The 15,400-nt window shown below is 43.2% G+C and overlaps 1 protein-coding gene across 2 annotated transcripts; it reads left to right on the top strand.

Moving 5' to 3' along the window:
- Nucleotides 1–11,479: 11,479 nt before the first annotated feature.
- On the top strand, nucleotides 11,480–15,382 carry RIMOC1 (RAB7A interacting MON1-CCZ1 complex subunit 1; the record flags this gene model as incomplete). 2 transcript variants are annotated; one of them, XM_084278139.1, is made up of 6 exons in its annotated part: nucleotides 11,480–11,588; nucleotides 12,143–12,243; nucleotides 12,625–12,771; nucleotides 13,155–13,286; nucleotides 13,492–13,606; nucleotides 14,982–15,382. In XM_084278139.1, the coding sequence occupies 6 exons, from the start codon at nucleotides 11,480–11,482 to the stop codon at nucleotides 15,269–15,271; spliced, it is 894 nt and encodes a 297-aa protein (XP_084134265.1). In that variant the 3' UTR covers nucleotides 15,272–15,382. The 2 variants fall into 2 exon arrangements, with proteins under 2 accessions (XP_084134265.1, XP_084134266.1); XM_084278140.1 differs by lacking the exon at nucleotides 13,155–13,286.
- Nucleotides 15,383–15,400: the final 18 nt, after the last annotated feature.

The following is a 15,400-nucleotide window of genomic DNA, read 5'->3' as shown; positions in this document are numbered from 1 at the left end:
CAGCTCTGCAGAACTTCTTAGAAGCCACTGAACATTTCACACTTGGTGAAAATTAGAAAATTTAAGTTACCACAACAACCTTGACAGCAGTGAGAAATAGCTAGTGAGCTATCAGCAGTTAAAAATAGTTACTTCAGTTTCATAATCTTGAAAATACAAAACCTCAAACTTGCTGACCACTGCAAATGCTGCATCTCAAGTAAAAACTACTAATTATGCTAAGGTGTCATTTTTGTTTAAGTAGAACCACTAAGTCTGTACTTAGTATGATACTTGGCACCTCTACTCATGTTCATATATTGTATATTTAGTAACTGTCATCAACAATGTCTAAATTAGTTAAGTGTAATAACCTTCAGCAGTGACAGTCAGTACATCTACTAGCTCAAGGGATGGGTGACTTATCATTCCTTTACAGCAGGAGTGAGGAAAAAACAAAGCACCGATTCAGCAGATATTTGCAGCCATCAGCTGCACAAGTTCCTTATGTTTGTGTATTGATATTTATGGAGGCTGGTTTAAATTCTTACTCAGAAAACGCTGCCAATCCCTCACTCCTAATTTTTGTCCAGAATATTTTGCTGCAAGAATGCAACAGAACAGGAAAGTGTTTTTTTCCCGTGTCTGGCCAAGCTGAAGGAATGGTGTCCTTTTACACTCCGTAGCCACAGTGTTGTAAAAGAGTAAAGGTAAACATAACGACAGGGGCTTCAGAAACAATAACCTGTAATCAGGAATCCTGAGCAACTGTCACACTGCATGTCAGTTCATGTTTGGCAGCACTACTGTAACCGGCTTTTCTGGATTCTGCAAGGCAGTGTTACATTAATGAGCTTCATGGGGTGCTTTCACACAAACCTCATCAGCAAACAGAATGTACTTTAAACTCAAAACCCAGGAGGACTTCGTAAAACCAGTAGTGAAGAAATCTTTTTCCTTCTATTTGATATACAACTTCCAAAACCAAACATGCAGCCCTAAGATGATAATGCAGATCTTTGTCTGCAGATGTTGTGCATGGTGAAGGGATCACGCCTGCCCCTGTACCTCTCTGCAGCTAGTGCCGTACAGTAAGAATATAGGACAGCCACCAGAGTTGGAAATTAAGAAAAGCAACGCTTGCCTCTGCAAGTTTCACCTGTTAGCTCTGGTTTCCTTTATGAAACTTGGACTTTGCCATCCATTTCGTGGGAGTGGAGCTTAACCGACAAGCAACATTTCTTGGTCCCAAGAGTCTAGCATGCAAAATCACACATGCAACCCAAGCCCTTGTAATTATTTTATCATCCACTCACCAGGGAGCCAGTTCCCTGTGTGCGCTGACAAAACCAAGAACCAATCCATTCGCATCTGAATTGTTTTGCCTAATTCTTCTATTGCATCCAGCTGCTGGAGGAACAGATGCCTGGAGTGCAGAACAGTTTCCCCCTTACAGTGAGCAGCCCATCAATGGATTAGTTAAAATTCTCAACAGTCCAAAACTTAAACATCTAATAGGAAAAGCAGATGGTCATTTCCTGTGACATTTCATCTCTCAGTCTCAATCAAAAGAACAGAAATATTAGCAAGGAAGGTAAATTAACTTTTACATGGGTTGATACAAAACCTGAAACTCTGATGTCTTTAATTTCTTCATAAGGTAATTTAAAAAGAAACCCTACCATTCACTCATCCATCTTTTTAAAAGGCTTCTTAGAATCCGTCTTAGAATACTGGTTTTTTCTTCAACTCTCCCCTGGTTTTGGTAAAGTATATCCTACCTGGTTTTAAACCTGGCTCTACAAATACCTGCTCAAATTGAACTTGGAAGCCTGCTACACCTGTGTTCACAAGCACCCAGCTACCAGTTTCAAAGCTTTTGGGCCTCTTGTTCTCAACTTCACCAGCTTCAGATATTGTGTCGCTGATCGGAATGGCTTGTTTTTGGGGGCTGGTTTGAAGCATACCCCAACAGTTCACTGCAGACTTCTGTATTCTGCTTTTGGGGGTTTGCAGTTTCAGGAAACAATCGTTTCTGACTGACATCACTACCACGAGCATCCCCGAGAGAAGCCGGACTGTATTGAGCGCACTGATGACACCCTGCGGCATCCTGCTGAACTCTTAAGCAGGAAGGGCTTCCAGCAGTTTGGCATTTACCTTCCTCCGGCACCAGTGCCTGTCCTCAAGCCAGGCTGGCAGGTGCCAGTGATGTACCACTTCTGCAACAAATTTGGCATAGAGATCTTTGAGTACCGGTGGTAACCCGAAAGACTGGCTGAAACTAATTACTATGGGAATAGAAAAAAAGGGTCTCAGATTCCCATATAATTTTAAACACCTCTACAATGTATAATTGACATGACTAGATTCTTTATGCACTCAATAAACATAATGATTTTTGGTTGTAGTGCATTTAATTTTTTAATAAATTCAAGGAAGCACTTCCAGAATTTCACTCATCTTGCAAATTTTCCACAACAGGAATCAGGAAAATTGCCAACAATCCCCAATTTCCCATTTGCCTCACAGGGTAAAACCTTGCTGCTCCAGCAGTTGTGTGCCATAACAGAGGAATTATATGTGACGAGAACAGATCTGCATAATCAGCATGCTTCTGTTTCCATATGCCTTTGAAAGACAGGGTACTTGAACATGGGTTCAAGAGGGTACTCTCAGCAGTCACACTCCCAGGTAGCAGATATCCTGAAAACCAACCAGCAGACACTTCACATCCTCCTCCATGCTTAATGTACAAGAAACAGGGAGTTCTTGCCCTGGCAAGCATAGAACACGCATTTGCATTGTTGAACATCCAACTGTAGCATGGGAAAAGGGGTGGGAAGGCTTTTAAGGCAAATGAGTTTCTCAGTCATGCTCATCTGAAAGATACAGTTGCATAAGCACAGTGTTAAAGGCAGCATCATAAAAATTGGGGGAAAAGGGGAAGGAGAGCAGAGCAGCTGTTTAAAATAGTTCTCTTCCAAGAGAAACATGTGCCAAACTAAGGCATGACAAATCTGCCTTGCATTCTCAAGTACACATTGCTTCTCATTCCTCCCATGATCCTTTTAAGGATTTTCTTGGATTTTTTTTTCATTTTCCTCAAGAGAAACCCCACAAGAACTGTAAAAACTTAAATGCTAAGTGCTACATAGATTAGTACAATAGTCTGATTAGCAGATTTAATTTTGCTATGATCCAAGGGAATTAACTAACTGCATAATGCCTCTTGTGGCAGCACACAACTTTACTAAAAGCCATATGAAGGTTGTCTGAGGGTATGTTACACACTACCTTTTCAGAAGCAAGTTACAGTCTTAGCTTACAGCCACCCAGATCAGCTTGGTGATGCAACTGCAGACTAGGTCTGTGGGAAAAATGGGCAGCATTCAGTGCATGTGTGTGACCTTACACACCAAACTATCACATAGCTCTAGGATTCATACAATCAACAACAGAAACATGCAGTTAAAGGCATGAGTCTGGTCACTTGTTTGACCAAATTACACTACTTCTGTAATAGCTAGAAGTCAGTTGTGAAGTAATACCCCTCAGTTACATACACAGTAATTTGCAACCCTTGGAGACTGGAGTGAAGATTACTGTAAGCCAGCTTTGGCAGGGGGGTTGGACCCAATGATCTCTTGAGGTCCCTTCCAACCCCTACAATTCTATGATTCTATGATTCTCCCAGACCAACTCATACAGGAGCCCGTAAATGAGATGCAGCAAGCACAAGCATTCCTCTGCATGGAGGTGACCATAGTAGGCACTGTGCTTTGATCATTAAACATGTAACAGAAGAACACAGCTTTCCTTGCCTGTTGCAAGTAAACTGATTCCATGATAGAAGATTGTATTCTGCATCCTTGGTTTTTAAAAAGCAGTTGCCTCTCCTTTGAGCAGCAAGAAGCAGTTCCTTTTTGTCAGCCTCTAATGCTTTCTCCTTCTAGGAAGGTCAGTTTAGAAAAGAGCAGTTCCAACACCAAAGTTCAGTGCAAGCCACTCCTGATAATGAAAAAAACAAACTACTAAATCATCTTGTGTGTCATGAACCTATTTAGATGGGAATCAGGCACCGTGTTGTCCTGGTTGCAGGTGGCCACACTGTAAGAAAGGAGCTGGTTTGTATTTTGCCAGGGCACCACCTGAACTATACACTGAGTAGAAAACAGGCAGAACAAAGAACGGTCATGCAAGGTTAGACAAACAAAAATATGACACACCTACAATGTCTACTAGCAGTCGGCACTCACATGCCTCTCCAGAATAAATGTATTTCACAGCTGTTGACATAAAGGTAAAATTCCATTAGAGATCAGCCTATGCCCCGATTTCACATTTGGCATCAACAGCATGAATATCAAATGCTGACTTGGATGTGTTTCAGTCTGAATACATAGCTTGCTTTTAAGAGGACTGGCTGAAGTTCAGCAAGACCAAGCTGAGGTTCAACAAAGCCAAGTGCAGAGTTCTACACTTGGGACATAATAGAAGCTACAGGCTTGGGGAAGAGCAGCTGGAAAGCTGCACGAGTGAGAAGGACCTGGGGATGTTGGCTGACTGCAGACTGAATATGAGCCAGCAGTGTGCCCAGGTGGCCAGGAAAACCAATGGCATCTTGACTTGTATCAGAAACAGTGTGGCCAGCAGGTCCAGGGAGGTGATTGTGCCCATATACTTGGCATTGGTGAGGCTGCACCTCGAGTACTGACTGCAGTTCTGGGCTCCTCACCATAAGAAGGACATTGAGGTTCTCGAGCGAGTGCAGAGAAGGGCAACCACGCTGGTGAAGGGGCTGGAGGGCAAATCCTGTGAGGAGCGGCTGAGGGAGCTGGGGCTGTTTAGCCTGGAGAAGAGGAGGCTGAGGGGAGACCTTATCACAACCTACAACTACCTGAAGGGAGGTTGTATAGAGATGGGTGTTGGTCTCTTCACCCAAGCAAGAGGTGATAGGACAAGGGGGAATGGGCTCAAGCTGTGCCAGGGCAGGGTCAGATTAGACATTAGAAAAACATTCCTCACCAAAAGGGTTCTTGGGCATTGGAACAGGCTGCCCAGGGAGGTGGTTGAGTCACCTTCCCTGGAAGTATTTAAAAGATGGGTAGATGAGGTGCTTAGGGATATGGTTTAGTAGAGGACTGGTACGGTTGGACTGGATAATCTCAAAGGTCTTTCCCAACCTAGTGATTCTGTGAATTTGACATTTCCTTATTCAATACCATGACATCCACTATGACACTGAATTCTGGAGATCACTTCATAGAGCAAATCCCACAGACATGCAGGAAATCTCTGGTAACTCTCTTTCACTTTCTTCACTTTATTCTCAATAAATTCCATTTTTACATACCTTCCCTCACAACTGCAAAGCCATGCAGCATAAAAAAGAGAGAATTGTGTCTCCTTTTGTGAATCCAAGGAACATTTGAAAGGTGATTTCATAACATTGACCATCTTTCTTACAGATATTACTAGATGCAACAAACTCATGAAGTTCAAATTCAATAAAGACCCTTGTTTAAAGTTTCTGTGCATAAATACAATTTTTTTTTTTGTTATTTTCAAGAGCAGATATATTTGCTTCAAAGAATATAGTGATTAAAGACATGCAAAGGGACAAATACTCTGTAACACATTCAAATTCGGTTTCTCTCAAGTATTTATATAAACAACATTCCGTCAAATCCTCAACTAACAGAGTTTATTGTTATCTAAGACTGAGAGCAACAATCTAGTTGTTACTGAGGCAGCTCTGACCAGGTGAGCCACAAAAAAGACTGTGTAGTTGGTACATGCTTCAGTTCACCCCTTTGATCACGGAAGATCACCAGCTGTTTGAAATGAAACAAGGTAGACCTGAAGCAAACTTCAAACTTATTTTAGGCAAACCTAAATTAGGCAAACTTTGTTTAGTCAAATCCACTGGAGACAAGCATGACTAAATGTCATCAATACATATATAAATAAGGGAGCAAGTACCTTGCATTAATTTTTACACAATGCTCCTTATTTACATACACTGCAAAGCAAAGACTCATTTTTAAGACAGCTAAATCAGCATAATGCTCACCACATGCACACAAATTCTGATCAAATCCTTAATTCACACTAACGCTCAATAAAACAGAATTTGCCCCTAATTTACGTAGTTATGCTTTTGTACTGATTCAATGATACATAATAATGCTGAGTAGATTGATATAGATGTAGGTTGAAACACAATTAATTAATATAGCTTTAATATAAAAAGATTTTGCGTGTTTTGAGAATAGAAAGCATTTGCCTGTTTCAGATTTTAGTAGAATGTCTGTAGCCATGTGAGCTGATGCATTAGAGCAGCTACAAAATTTAACCCTAACAGTGGAACAGCCTTGAATATAAAAAGGTGAAGACAGGGGAATAATGAATAATGAGACCAACAACCAATGAAGAGACAGAGCATATCTTGTTTTCAGCTAAAAGGGGTTCCTAACTAGTTTGTGCAGGAAAGTGTTTTTGAGTACAGGAATGTGTTTTTGAGACTATGGAGAAAACCGTAAAGAACATGCACTGAGAGACAGGAAGACGTCCAGCCCTCATCCCTGAAGACCCCCAGAGTGTCATTGAGCATGCTCTATCTGGGAGGAGTTAATGTAAATTACTTCCAGGAAATAACCTTTCCTTTTCTTAGATATTATAATGAATATGTATAGTTGATCTGTATAAATATGAGAAATTTGGCTTTAAAGGGCACATACAACAGGATGAGTGATCCCCTATGTGCCCAGCACTGCAATAAAGAATACCTGCTTAATAATCACCAAGGCTATTGAGTTTTGATTCTGACTTTTCCAGGCTTCAGTACCCTATGAAAGTTTGTAATTTTCTTAAGAAAAAAACCACCAGAGGATAGCTTGTTTCTCATTTCTTGGCTATCAAAAACTACACCATTAGCACTTAACATTTTACAAATATATCCCTAATTTAAGTAATTTACCAGAGATCACACACATTTGCAAAATCTTCTTTCCTAACTCAACCAATATCTCTCAGTTGTAATTACTGTATTAAATTCAGAAACAGCTGTCTAACACTTAAATTACCTATAAAAATTTACAAGGATCATGCACATGATTCATGCTTGCAAAATAATTTATTCTCAAAATCACAGTAATTTAGTGTCATTCTAAGACACTGTACCAAAAATAATTTCTCCCAGATCCTACTGGACTTCAAGCATGTTGCTACAAACTCAAATTAGCAAAGCACATCTGTATTAATTTCTATGATGTCTTCCCTGTTCATTTTGAAGACAAATTTTGACTACAGACAGTAAAACTGTTAGGAATCTGCTAGATAAGGAATATCTGGCATCTTTTGAGTTTTGCTTGATTGAGTTTAATGTAGTTTTTCCATCTCTGTCTTTCCATTCAGTTTTTCTATTACTAAGCACTTCCACCTCTCCACAGACCCTTTTTTTCCTTCTCCTCCCATTTTTTTTCAACATTAAGTCAGTTCATATCTGAAGCAAGCAGTAAGTAATCAAGTAATCATCATCAGGGTTAGTAGGTCAGAGGAATAATTTGCTGAAAGAAAAGCCTCATTCTCCAGCTTGCTTTCTCGGTATCAAACCAGCACATATCAGAAGGCTGAGGGGCCCCTCATGGCAGGCTGCACCTCCCTCACAGCGGGCAGCGCAGCGGAGGTGCTGATCTCCTCTCTCTGGTGACCAGGAAATGAGATGAAGCTGGGCCAGGGGAAGTTCAGGCTGGACGTTAGGAAAAGGTTCTTCACTGAGAGGGTGAAGGAGAATCTGGACAAGGCTGTTAACCATATGACTTAACTTCATGTGATCCTGCAAGGACAAGAGAGTTGGAGTCAGTGATCCTGATGGATCCCTTCCAATTCAAGATGCTCTGTTACTCTGTGAACACACACAGTTCACTTGAACTGCAAAAGGTTTTCAATTGGCTACTTTCTCCAGGAATTACTATGATGTCATTATCACCCCACCTTGGTGCCAAAGTTATGTAAATTTGCACTATTTACAGAACTTAAAAGTTCTTGAAGCTGATAATGATAAAAGCATATCAATTACTGCAGTGCAAAGCTATAGACAATTTGACATTACTAATTAAAGCTAAGAACATCTTCCTAGTTTGGGTAATATTAAATATACAGAGGAACAACACATTTCCACTTGTTTCTTTAACTTTCAGAAATAAAAGTTGTCACAGACTAGAACTTCTAAAGCAAGGTAGATTATGTATATCCAAGATACTGGTTGTTGTAATATGTTTAAAATTTTCATGTGGTCAGAGATGTCAGGCTAGCCCACAGTTACATGCATCAAGACAGTTAGCAAGTGTTGATAGAACACTACAGAACAAAAATAATTCCAAAGTGTCTAGTTCTCCAGCAGCATACACATTCACACACACAGATCTCAAAAGGACAGAAAGAGTATATGGTTTGGAAGGAAAGAAGCAGCAGAATCTGCTGCAGCAATCTAGAGAATCTACTTTACATTCAGAGCCCATACACATACATGAACACACACACGCACAGATACCTATATATAAACCCAAACTAACAGAGGAGCAGTTGTGGCATTGCAATACTCTTGGCTTAGAAGGATGAAATCATAACAGATTTCCCTCTTTCATCACCTGCAACTGTTTACAGACCACAATACTTTTCCCACACAAATCCCTTTACATGAGAACACATTACCATACTGTACCTATTCCCCAGAGAGAAATGGCTTTTTGCTTCAATGTAATATATGTTCAGTGTCACTCAGAAAAAGTGCTTCTTCCTAAACATGGAGTATTTTCAGAAAGATACTGGATGCAACTTAATAACTTTGTGTGAAGCCCTGGGAATTTCAAGATTTCCCAGCCCTGAAAAGAAGGATTAGATGTAGCAAACCTCAAACCAGACCATCCTCCTTCAAATACCTAGCAAGTATCTAAAAACGTTCTAAGCAAAACCAGAATATAAGGCAAATTGATCACTGTTCTCTCAAATGATCAGACACCTGGTTTTTCTCCACTCTTTGGACCAAAGTTCTTTGCAAGGTGTGGGTAGAAGGCTAACACTGTAGGTCCACAAAGTATAAAATGAAGCTTGGGTTTAGTGCCAGAGGGAATACAGTTTGGAGAAGGAATGGACACAGGCCTGTTGAAAGGCCACTCAATCCAACAGCGAGTCAGAGCCCAGAGGAGGGCAAGAGCTTGCCCGTAGCAGTGAGATGGCAGCCCCCCACCCTGGCTGAGCCTGCCCCCTCTTCCAGGCTCTGCAGCTTCTCAAGTGTTTGCCCAGAACTCTTGCCACCTCTGCTCCTTGCGAACCACCTCCCAAGAGGGAGTATGTAGGGCATCAGACAAGAAAGATGCTTCAAAGACACTAGAGATGTCTTCTGCTCCCTCACCCAATTCATGATAAAATCAAGTGTGGGGGGAGATAGAAAGAGAGAGACAGATAGATAGACACAGACAGACAGATTGACCCACTACAACTCTTCCAGGTCCTCTTTTCTTCAGAGAACATCCTCCCTTTTATTAATATTTGTAGCAGCTTCTATTTTATAAGCTTAGTATTAACAGAAACACACATCTTCCTTCTCAGCCACTGGTGAGAAAGGTCAAAGCCAGATTTCTTTGTATATTTAGAGTGGATAATAATTTCTGAAAAAAAAACCTAATTGCACATACATCTAGCTTTCAAAATTGATAAAGTAGTGCCTGAGGCACAGGAAGAAAAAAGGACCACTTCCTTTACGAAATGATTCAGTACACATCAATTTTGGGGTTTTGTTTTAGCTTTTTCAGTTGGATTTTTTTTTGGGGGGGGGATTTGGTGGGGGTTTTTTTGACATGAGAGATAACTTTAAAGGTGGATGACATGTCCTTCACTGTTAAGCACTGGGCCACCTGTCCACTTGACTAGTTATGAAGAAAGTAACTAAGAAAGTAACAGAAAATCACAGCCGGGTATCAAAATGGAGAAGCAGGCAAAAGATCTGAAGAAGGGAACTTAAACAGTGCACTGCTTCTTCAGTCCCAAAACTGACAACATGGGAAGTGGTATATTTCACTTTGAAACATGATCCACCATCTCATTTACTCTCAGGTATGGTATGGATAGCTACCATAATAATTTTTGTATTAACACAGCTGCTCATTAGATTAAAAATTGTACCTGGCCTAGGACTATGCAGAAATAAACGACAATACAAATCCAACCAGAACATTAAGAGTTTTCTTCCATAAATCAAGCTTAACTGTGCCTGTTAGGCTTTCCTTTTTGTTATATTAATCTGTTTGGCACGTCTTTCATGTCATAACACAGGCAACAGCAAAAACATCTGTGTCTGTAAGCAGACAGCTTTTTGCTACCTAAAATACTACAGTGAATGGCACTTTTTTCTGTTGTTTTTGCTTTGTTAATCATTTCTAAGTACTTTGGTGGGACACTAACAGAACGAATGCTGTGCAACTTGAAAAGGGAAAAAGGTCTTTATTCATTCTTCTAAAATACTCAAGGTAACAAAATCCAGAACAGTGTATGAGCTCATGTCACGCTGCTCCAACGGGCAGCCATGTATTAGCTTTTCCTAGGCAGGTAAAGAGACGGAGAAAGCTGGAGCAGCAGTGCAGTGACATACAGCATTTTGATAACTTCACAACATAAAGTATTATTTTACTCTGGGGCAGTAGCAAGGCTCTTGTTAAAAATAAAACCCCACCATGTTCCCATCACAGCGTGGGAGCCATTTAGCACTTCTGAAGCGTGCCACTGAAGGTGCAACAAGAATCCCCTTCCTCTCACCACTGGTACGCGGGTTTGAGGTGATTCAGCTGCACAGCCACAGCTGTGCCCCACACGTTCAGTAGTCCGGTACCAAAAGGCAAGTATAAGGCCACCAGTAAAGATACATGTACTGATTACAAACACGCCTCTCTGCTGCCTTCCAGCGTTCGCTTCGGGCCTGGCGTGGGCACGATCTGCTCTGCAGCGAGGCCGGAGAGCGCTGCTCGAGAGGGGGCACCGAGGACTCTCCCTGGGGACACAGCCCTGCGCAGGCCACACACCTCCGTTATACAAGAGCGCTGCAGCCCCGGCCGGCCGCGGTCTGAGTGCCTGTCCGCCCGCCCGGGCAGAGGCAGAACTGCGGCACGGCTGGAGGCGCCCCGCTCCTCCTGCTGCCTTCCCACGGAGGCCGAGCGAGACCAGCCAAGCCCCACCACCGCTGCAGTGGTAGCGGGCCCGGCCGGCAGCAGAGAACAACCAGGGAGGCCGCGGTGTCGGCGCGCACCAGCCCTCCAACCCCAGAGCCTGCCCCTCGCGGACCCGCCAGCCATTCCCCGCCCTGCCGCCGGGACCCGGCCGCTACTGCAGCTGCGCGCTTCTCCCCGCCCTGGCGGCGGGCGCCGGGGGCTGGCCCGCTCGCACGGCCGCCCCGAGCCGCCGCCGCGTGGCACGTAGGGGGGCGCGGTGACGGGCTGTGGCGATGGCGGCGGCGGGGGGTGCCGAGGCAGGGGGGGCGGCGGTCGTGCTGCGACCGCGGCTGGCGGCGCTGGGCCGGCGGCTGGCGGCGCCTAAGCGAGCGGGCGGCGACGGTGAGAGGCCGCAGGAGGGAGGGGACGGGGACGGGGACTGGCCCTGCCCGGCGGACCCGCTCCGCCCTCTGCTGCCGTCGCCATACGCGGCGTGCCGCTGCGGGAGCCGGCTGTGGGCCGCGCAGGGGTCCGGGGCAGCTGGCGAGGGCTGCGCTTCCCCCTCCTCCGGAGAGAGTCCCTGGCCCCAGGAGCGGGACGCTTCTCGCCGGCCCAGGCCTTCGCCTGGAGAGTCTTGCCTGACCACTGTTGAGGGGAGCAGGGCGCTGAGGGGAGAAGGTGCACCTGCGCGCTGACAAGCTGCGCTTCTGGCGTATGGCCTGCTGGAAACGACGTGTGGGGGGTTGGTTTGGAGACGTCCGACTGTAGCCCTGAATGCCCTTAATTTAGTCGTGAAAGGTGTAGTCTGACAGGACAAGGGGCCACATACTCTGTTACTCAGCTGCTGTTGTGCGAGCCTCAGGGATGGGTAAAAGCGTTCGAGGTGAAAGGGAGAGCAAGCAAGGCTCTTGGTGACTGCTTTTCAGTGCTAAGGAAGCGTTGTATTCTTCCTTCAGATACCTTCTTAGCAAAGGGCTCTGCTACTCTGAACAAATTGGAGGACCTCTGTAACAAAGGGAAAGACCATCCTTCCACACTTTTGCAGCTCTATACGCAGGTAGTATATTTAAAGCTTTAAGAACTCCCTTTCTATAAACCCCACTGAGTAAAGTATGGGAGAGGGTTAAGTGTAGGAAAGAGGGTATAGCAGGAAGGGGGTCTCTGTTCTGTGGTGAACATCCAGGGCTGCTTTTGTCTGGATTAGAAAATGCCTCAGAGTCATTAGCTGTTTCGCTGGTACTGTAAAAAGCCACAACGGGTTTTGTGTTTACGTTCACTGTCAGCACTCTTATACTTACTTGCAACTCTAGTAAACTAAATGTTAAAAATTACCTTAAAATTGTAATGTTTTATAAACTGTAACAAGTTTGCACTCTGCTGCACACTTGATGATTTTGCTGCTGGCATTTTAACATTATATATCTTCTTTTTTCCACAGGCCGTCTTAGACATTACCTATTTTGAGGAAAACCAGCTTGTGGATGAAGATTTTCCAGAAGAATCTTCCTTGCAAAAAGTTCAGGAACTTACTTGTATACTTTCTGAACCAGAAGACCTAGTGAGAGAATGCAACATAAATGAAAGAGTGAGTACTAATGTTATTCAGACAGAAAATTATTTAAGTATTTAAATACGAAAAAACTCCAATTGAAACAGGATAGTAGTATTTGTTATGGGTAAAGGTCTTTTGAAAATTTTGCAAGTCTTACTTGCATTTTAAATAGTGATTCTGGAAAATGCATTTTTAGTAACTTGTTGCCTGTTCAGAATTCTGGCTAATGTTGCAGGATTCCATGTGCTTTTGGCAGTTTAAATGCAAAGTATTAGGCTTGTGTCTCTGGCCGTTGCTGTTAAGTATAACCTCTAAAGTTAGACTTAATGTCATTCTGTTGGCATGTGTGAGTGTGGATATGACTAGTTCAGATGGTTTACTTTTGGGTTAGCCCGGTTTGTTGGATTTTATTTCAGCCCATCAACATCCTTGGTGCAGAGTTGTTAGAATGTCTTTACTGGAGAAAAGGAGCCCTGCTGTACATGTATTGTCATACAGCAAAAGACAGGACAGAATGGCTACAAGAAAACATTGACATATTTAAAAAGGTAAAGGACATTAAAAAATTGATGAGCATGTGAATACCATTTTAAAGTTTCATTCATTTTTAAAATGGAGCTTCTTTCCCCCTCTCCCCCCGCCCCCCTTTTAAACAGAGTTTTGGGAAATTCATAGAAGTATTTCTGGCCACCATTAAATTAATCAGAAGTTATCTAAAAGTTGGGGTTTTTCTTGTTTTTCACCTCTTCTCAGTGTCTTAATGATGGAGTTCATTACTTGATGAAGATGCTTAGCTTCAGATGCCCTCTTCAACTGAATGAAGATGTCTCACTTCAAGACAGAGACACAGCTAGATTACTCACAGCAGGTAAGCAAACCTCTAAAACCCCCACAACCCGCTCTTCTTAACTTCTCTACTGTATGAAACACTTTCTTCCAAATTCTGTTGCTTGACTTCATTTGTATTCAAGAACTGTCACTTTTTAGAACAAACAAAAAAGAATGAACACAAACAGGCAGGAGGGCTCTCCACCCGCCATCGGTCTGGCTCACAGGAAGTTCTGCACCAACATGCAGAAGAACTTTGTCACAGTGAGGGTGACAGAGCCCTGTGACAGGCTGCCCAGGGAGGTGGTGGAGTCTCCATCTCTGGAGATATTCAAGACCCATCTGGACGCCTATCTGAGCGATATGTCCTGGGGAGCTGCTTTGGCAGGGGGGTGGACCCGATGATCTCTCGAGGTCCCGTCCAACCCCTATGATTCTATGATTCATGGATGTTAGTAGGTGGCAGTGCTCATTTTCTCTGGTTTTGGGTGTACTGGAGGAAAGTGAACTGAGACAATGGGTGTTTTATGCATGGTATGTATTTTACAACCATCCAGCTGTCAGCTGACAAATGTTGAAAGCACAGATGTGACTGGAAGAGGGTGCTGGATATTCCCATGTTGGTCTTCCTGTTCTGTTCTAAGAGAACACAGATACGAACACAGAGTTACTGACTTTGCACAGGTAGAAAGTACATCCAGGATTGGTTAGTTTTGGCAAACCTTTGTTCTCTCTGTCACTGCCTTCTGTAAGTGGCATTATCAGAGGCTGCATCAAGGATTTGTAAGATAGAACAGCCAGTGGTGCTGAGGACATGATGTCTGTGTTGTACACACTCACTCTGCTCTGGCTGTGGAGGGACAGAGCACCTTCTTGCTTAGTTGCTGAAAGCAGCACTGCAGCAATTCAACCCCACGACACAAATCAGGTTCAATAACTGATTTGTAGGTTTATGTATCAGGGTATTTTTTTTTCAGTATGTGGCTTTCTATTCAAATACCAAAGCTACTGCTGGTTGATGCTCAAACACTATCTTCTTTTAGGCTTGAGTTGTGGGAGTTGCAGAAGTATTCTAAAATAGATAGGCATAATCATGCCTGTGCTTAATGGATTGTAAAGAAATGGTTAAGATACATAGGAAAACACAGTTATCAGAATAGTATTTATAAGGTCATCTTAAAGACTTTGGCATTACAGAAGTTCAAAATACATAGACTAATGGGCAAGGCCTTGATCCAAGTTCTCTTCTGGGCAGTGTCAGTCATCTCCTGGTTACAGTTTGAGTTTTTTGGTGTACTTCTTTAATAGGGTTATACCACCTTTTTGGAATTTTTTTTCCAGTGTTACTAGTTGAAGTTAAAAAGCTGTATACTTGCTTAGAACAATAGAGTACCTAACCTAAATTATTTTTGCAGGTGTATTTAGTGACACTCACTTACTGGCAATCATGTACAGTGGAGAAATGTGCTTCTGGGGACTGCAGCACTGTGGAGAAGGGGAGCAGGAAAGCCTTGAGACAGTAGGTCCTGTCTCCAGCAGTGACCTGAGCTGCCAATCACAGAACGTGTCGCTGGATTTCCGAGAAACAGGCAGAAACATGCTAACAAAGTATCTGGCTGTATGTGAGGGACCTTTGAAAGGCCAAGGGTGGAACACAGAAACTGCTAAACACATGTTGGGTTACTTCATGAAATCCCACAACTAAAACAGGCTGCTTTGGCTGTGCTGGAAGAAACCTTGCATCCAAAGAGCACCTTTAGGGAGGCGGTCTCCACTTCAGTCTGACCTTCTAATCAACATGTATACTTTTGTTGCATTAAAAGCATCGGTACAA

This window comes from Gallinula chloropus, assembly GCF_964237585.1.
Source record: "Gallinula chloropus genome assembly, chromosome: Z".
Lineage (NCBI taxonomy): Eukaryota > Metazoa > Chordata > Aves > Gruiformes > Rallidae > Gallinula > Gallinula chloropus.
The sequence above is the reverse complement of the archived record's forward strand: the minus strand, read 5'-3'. Positions and strand labels throughout refer to the sequence as shown.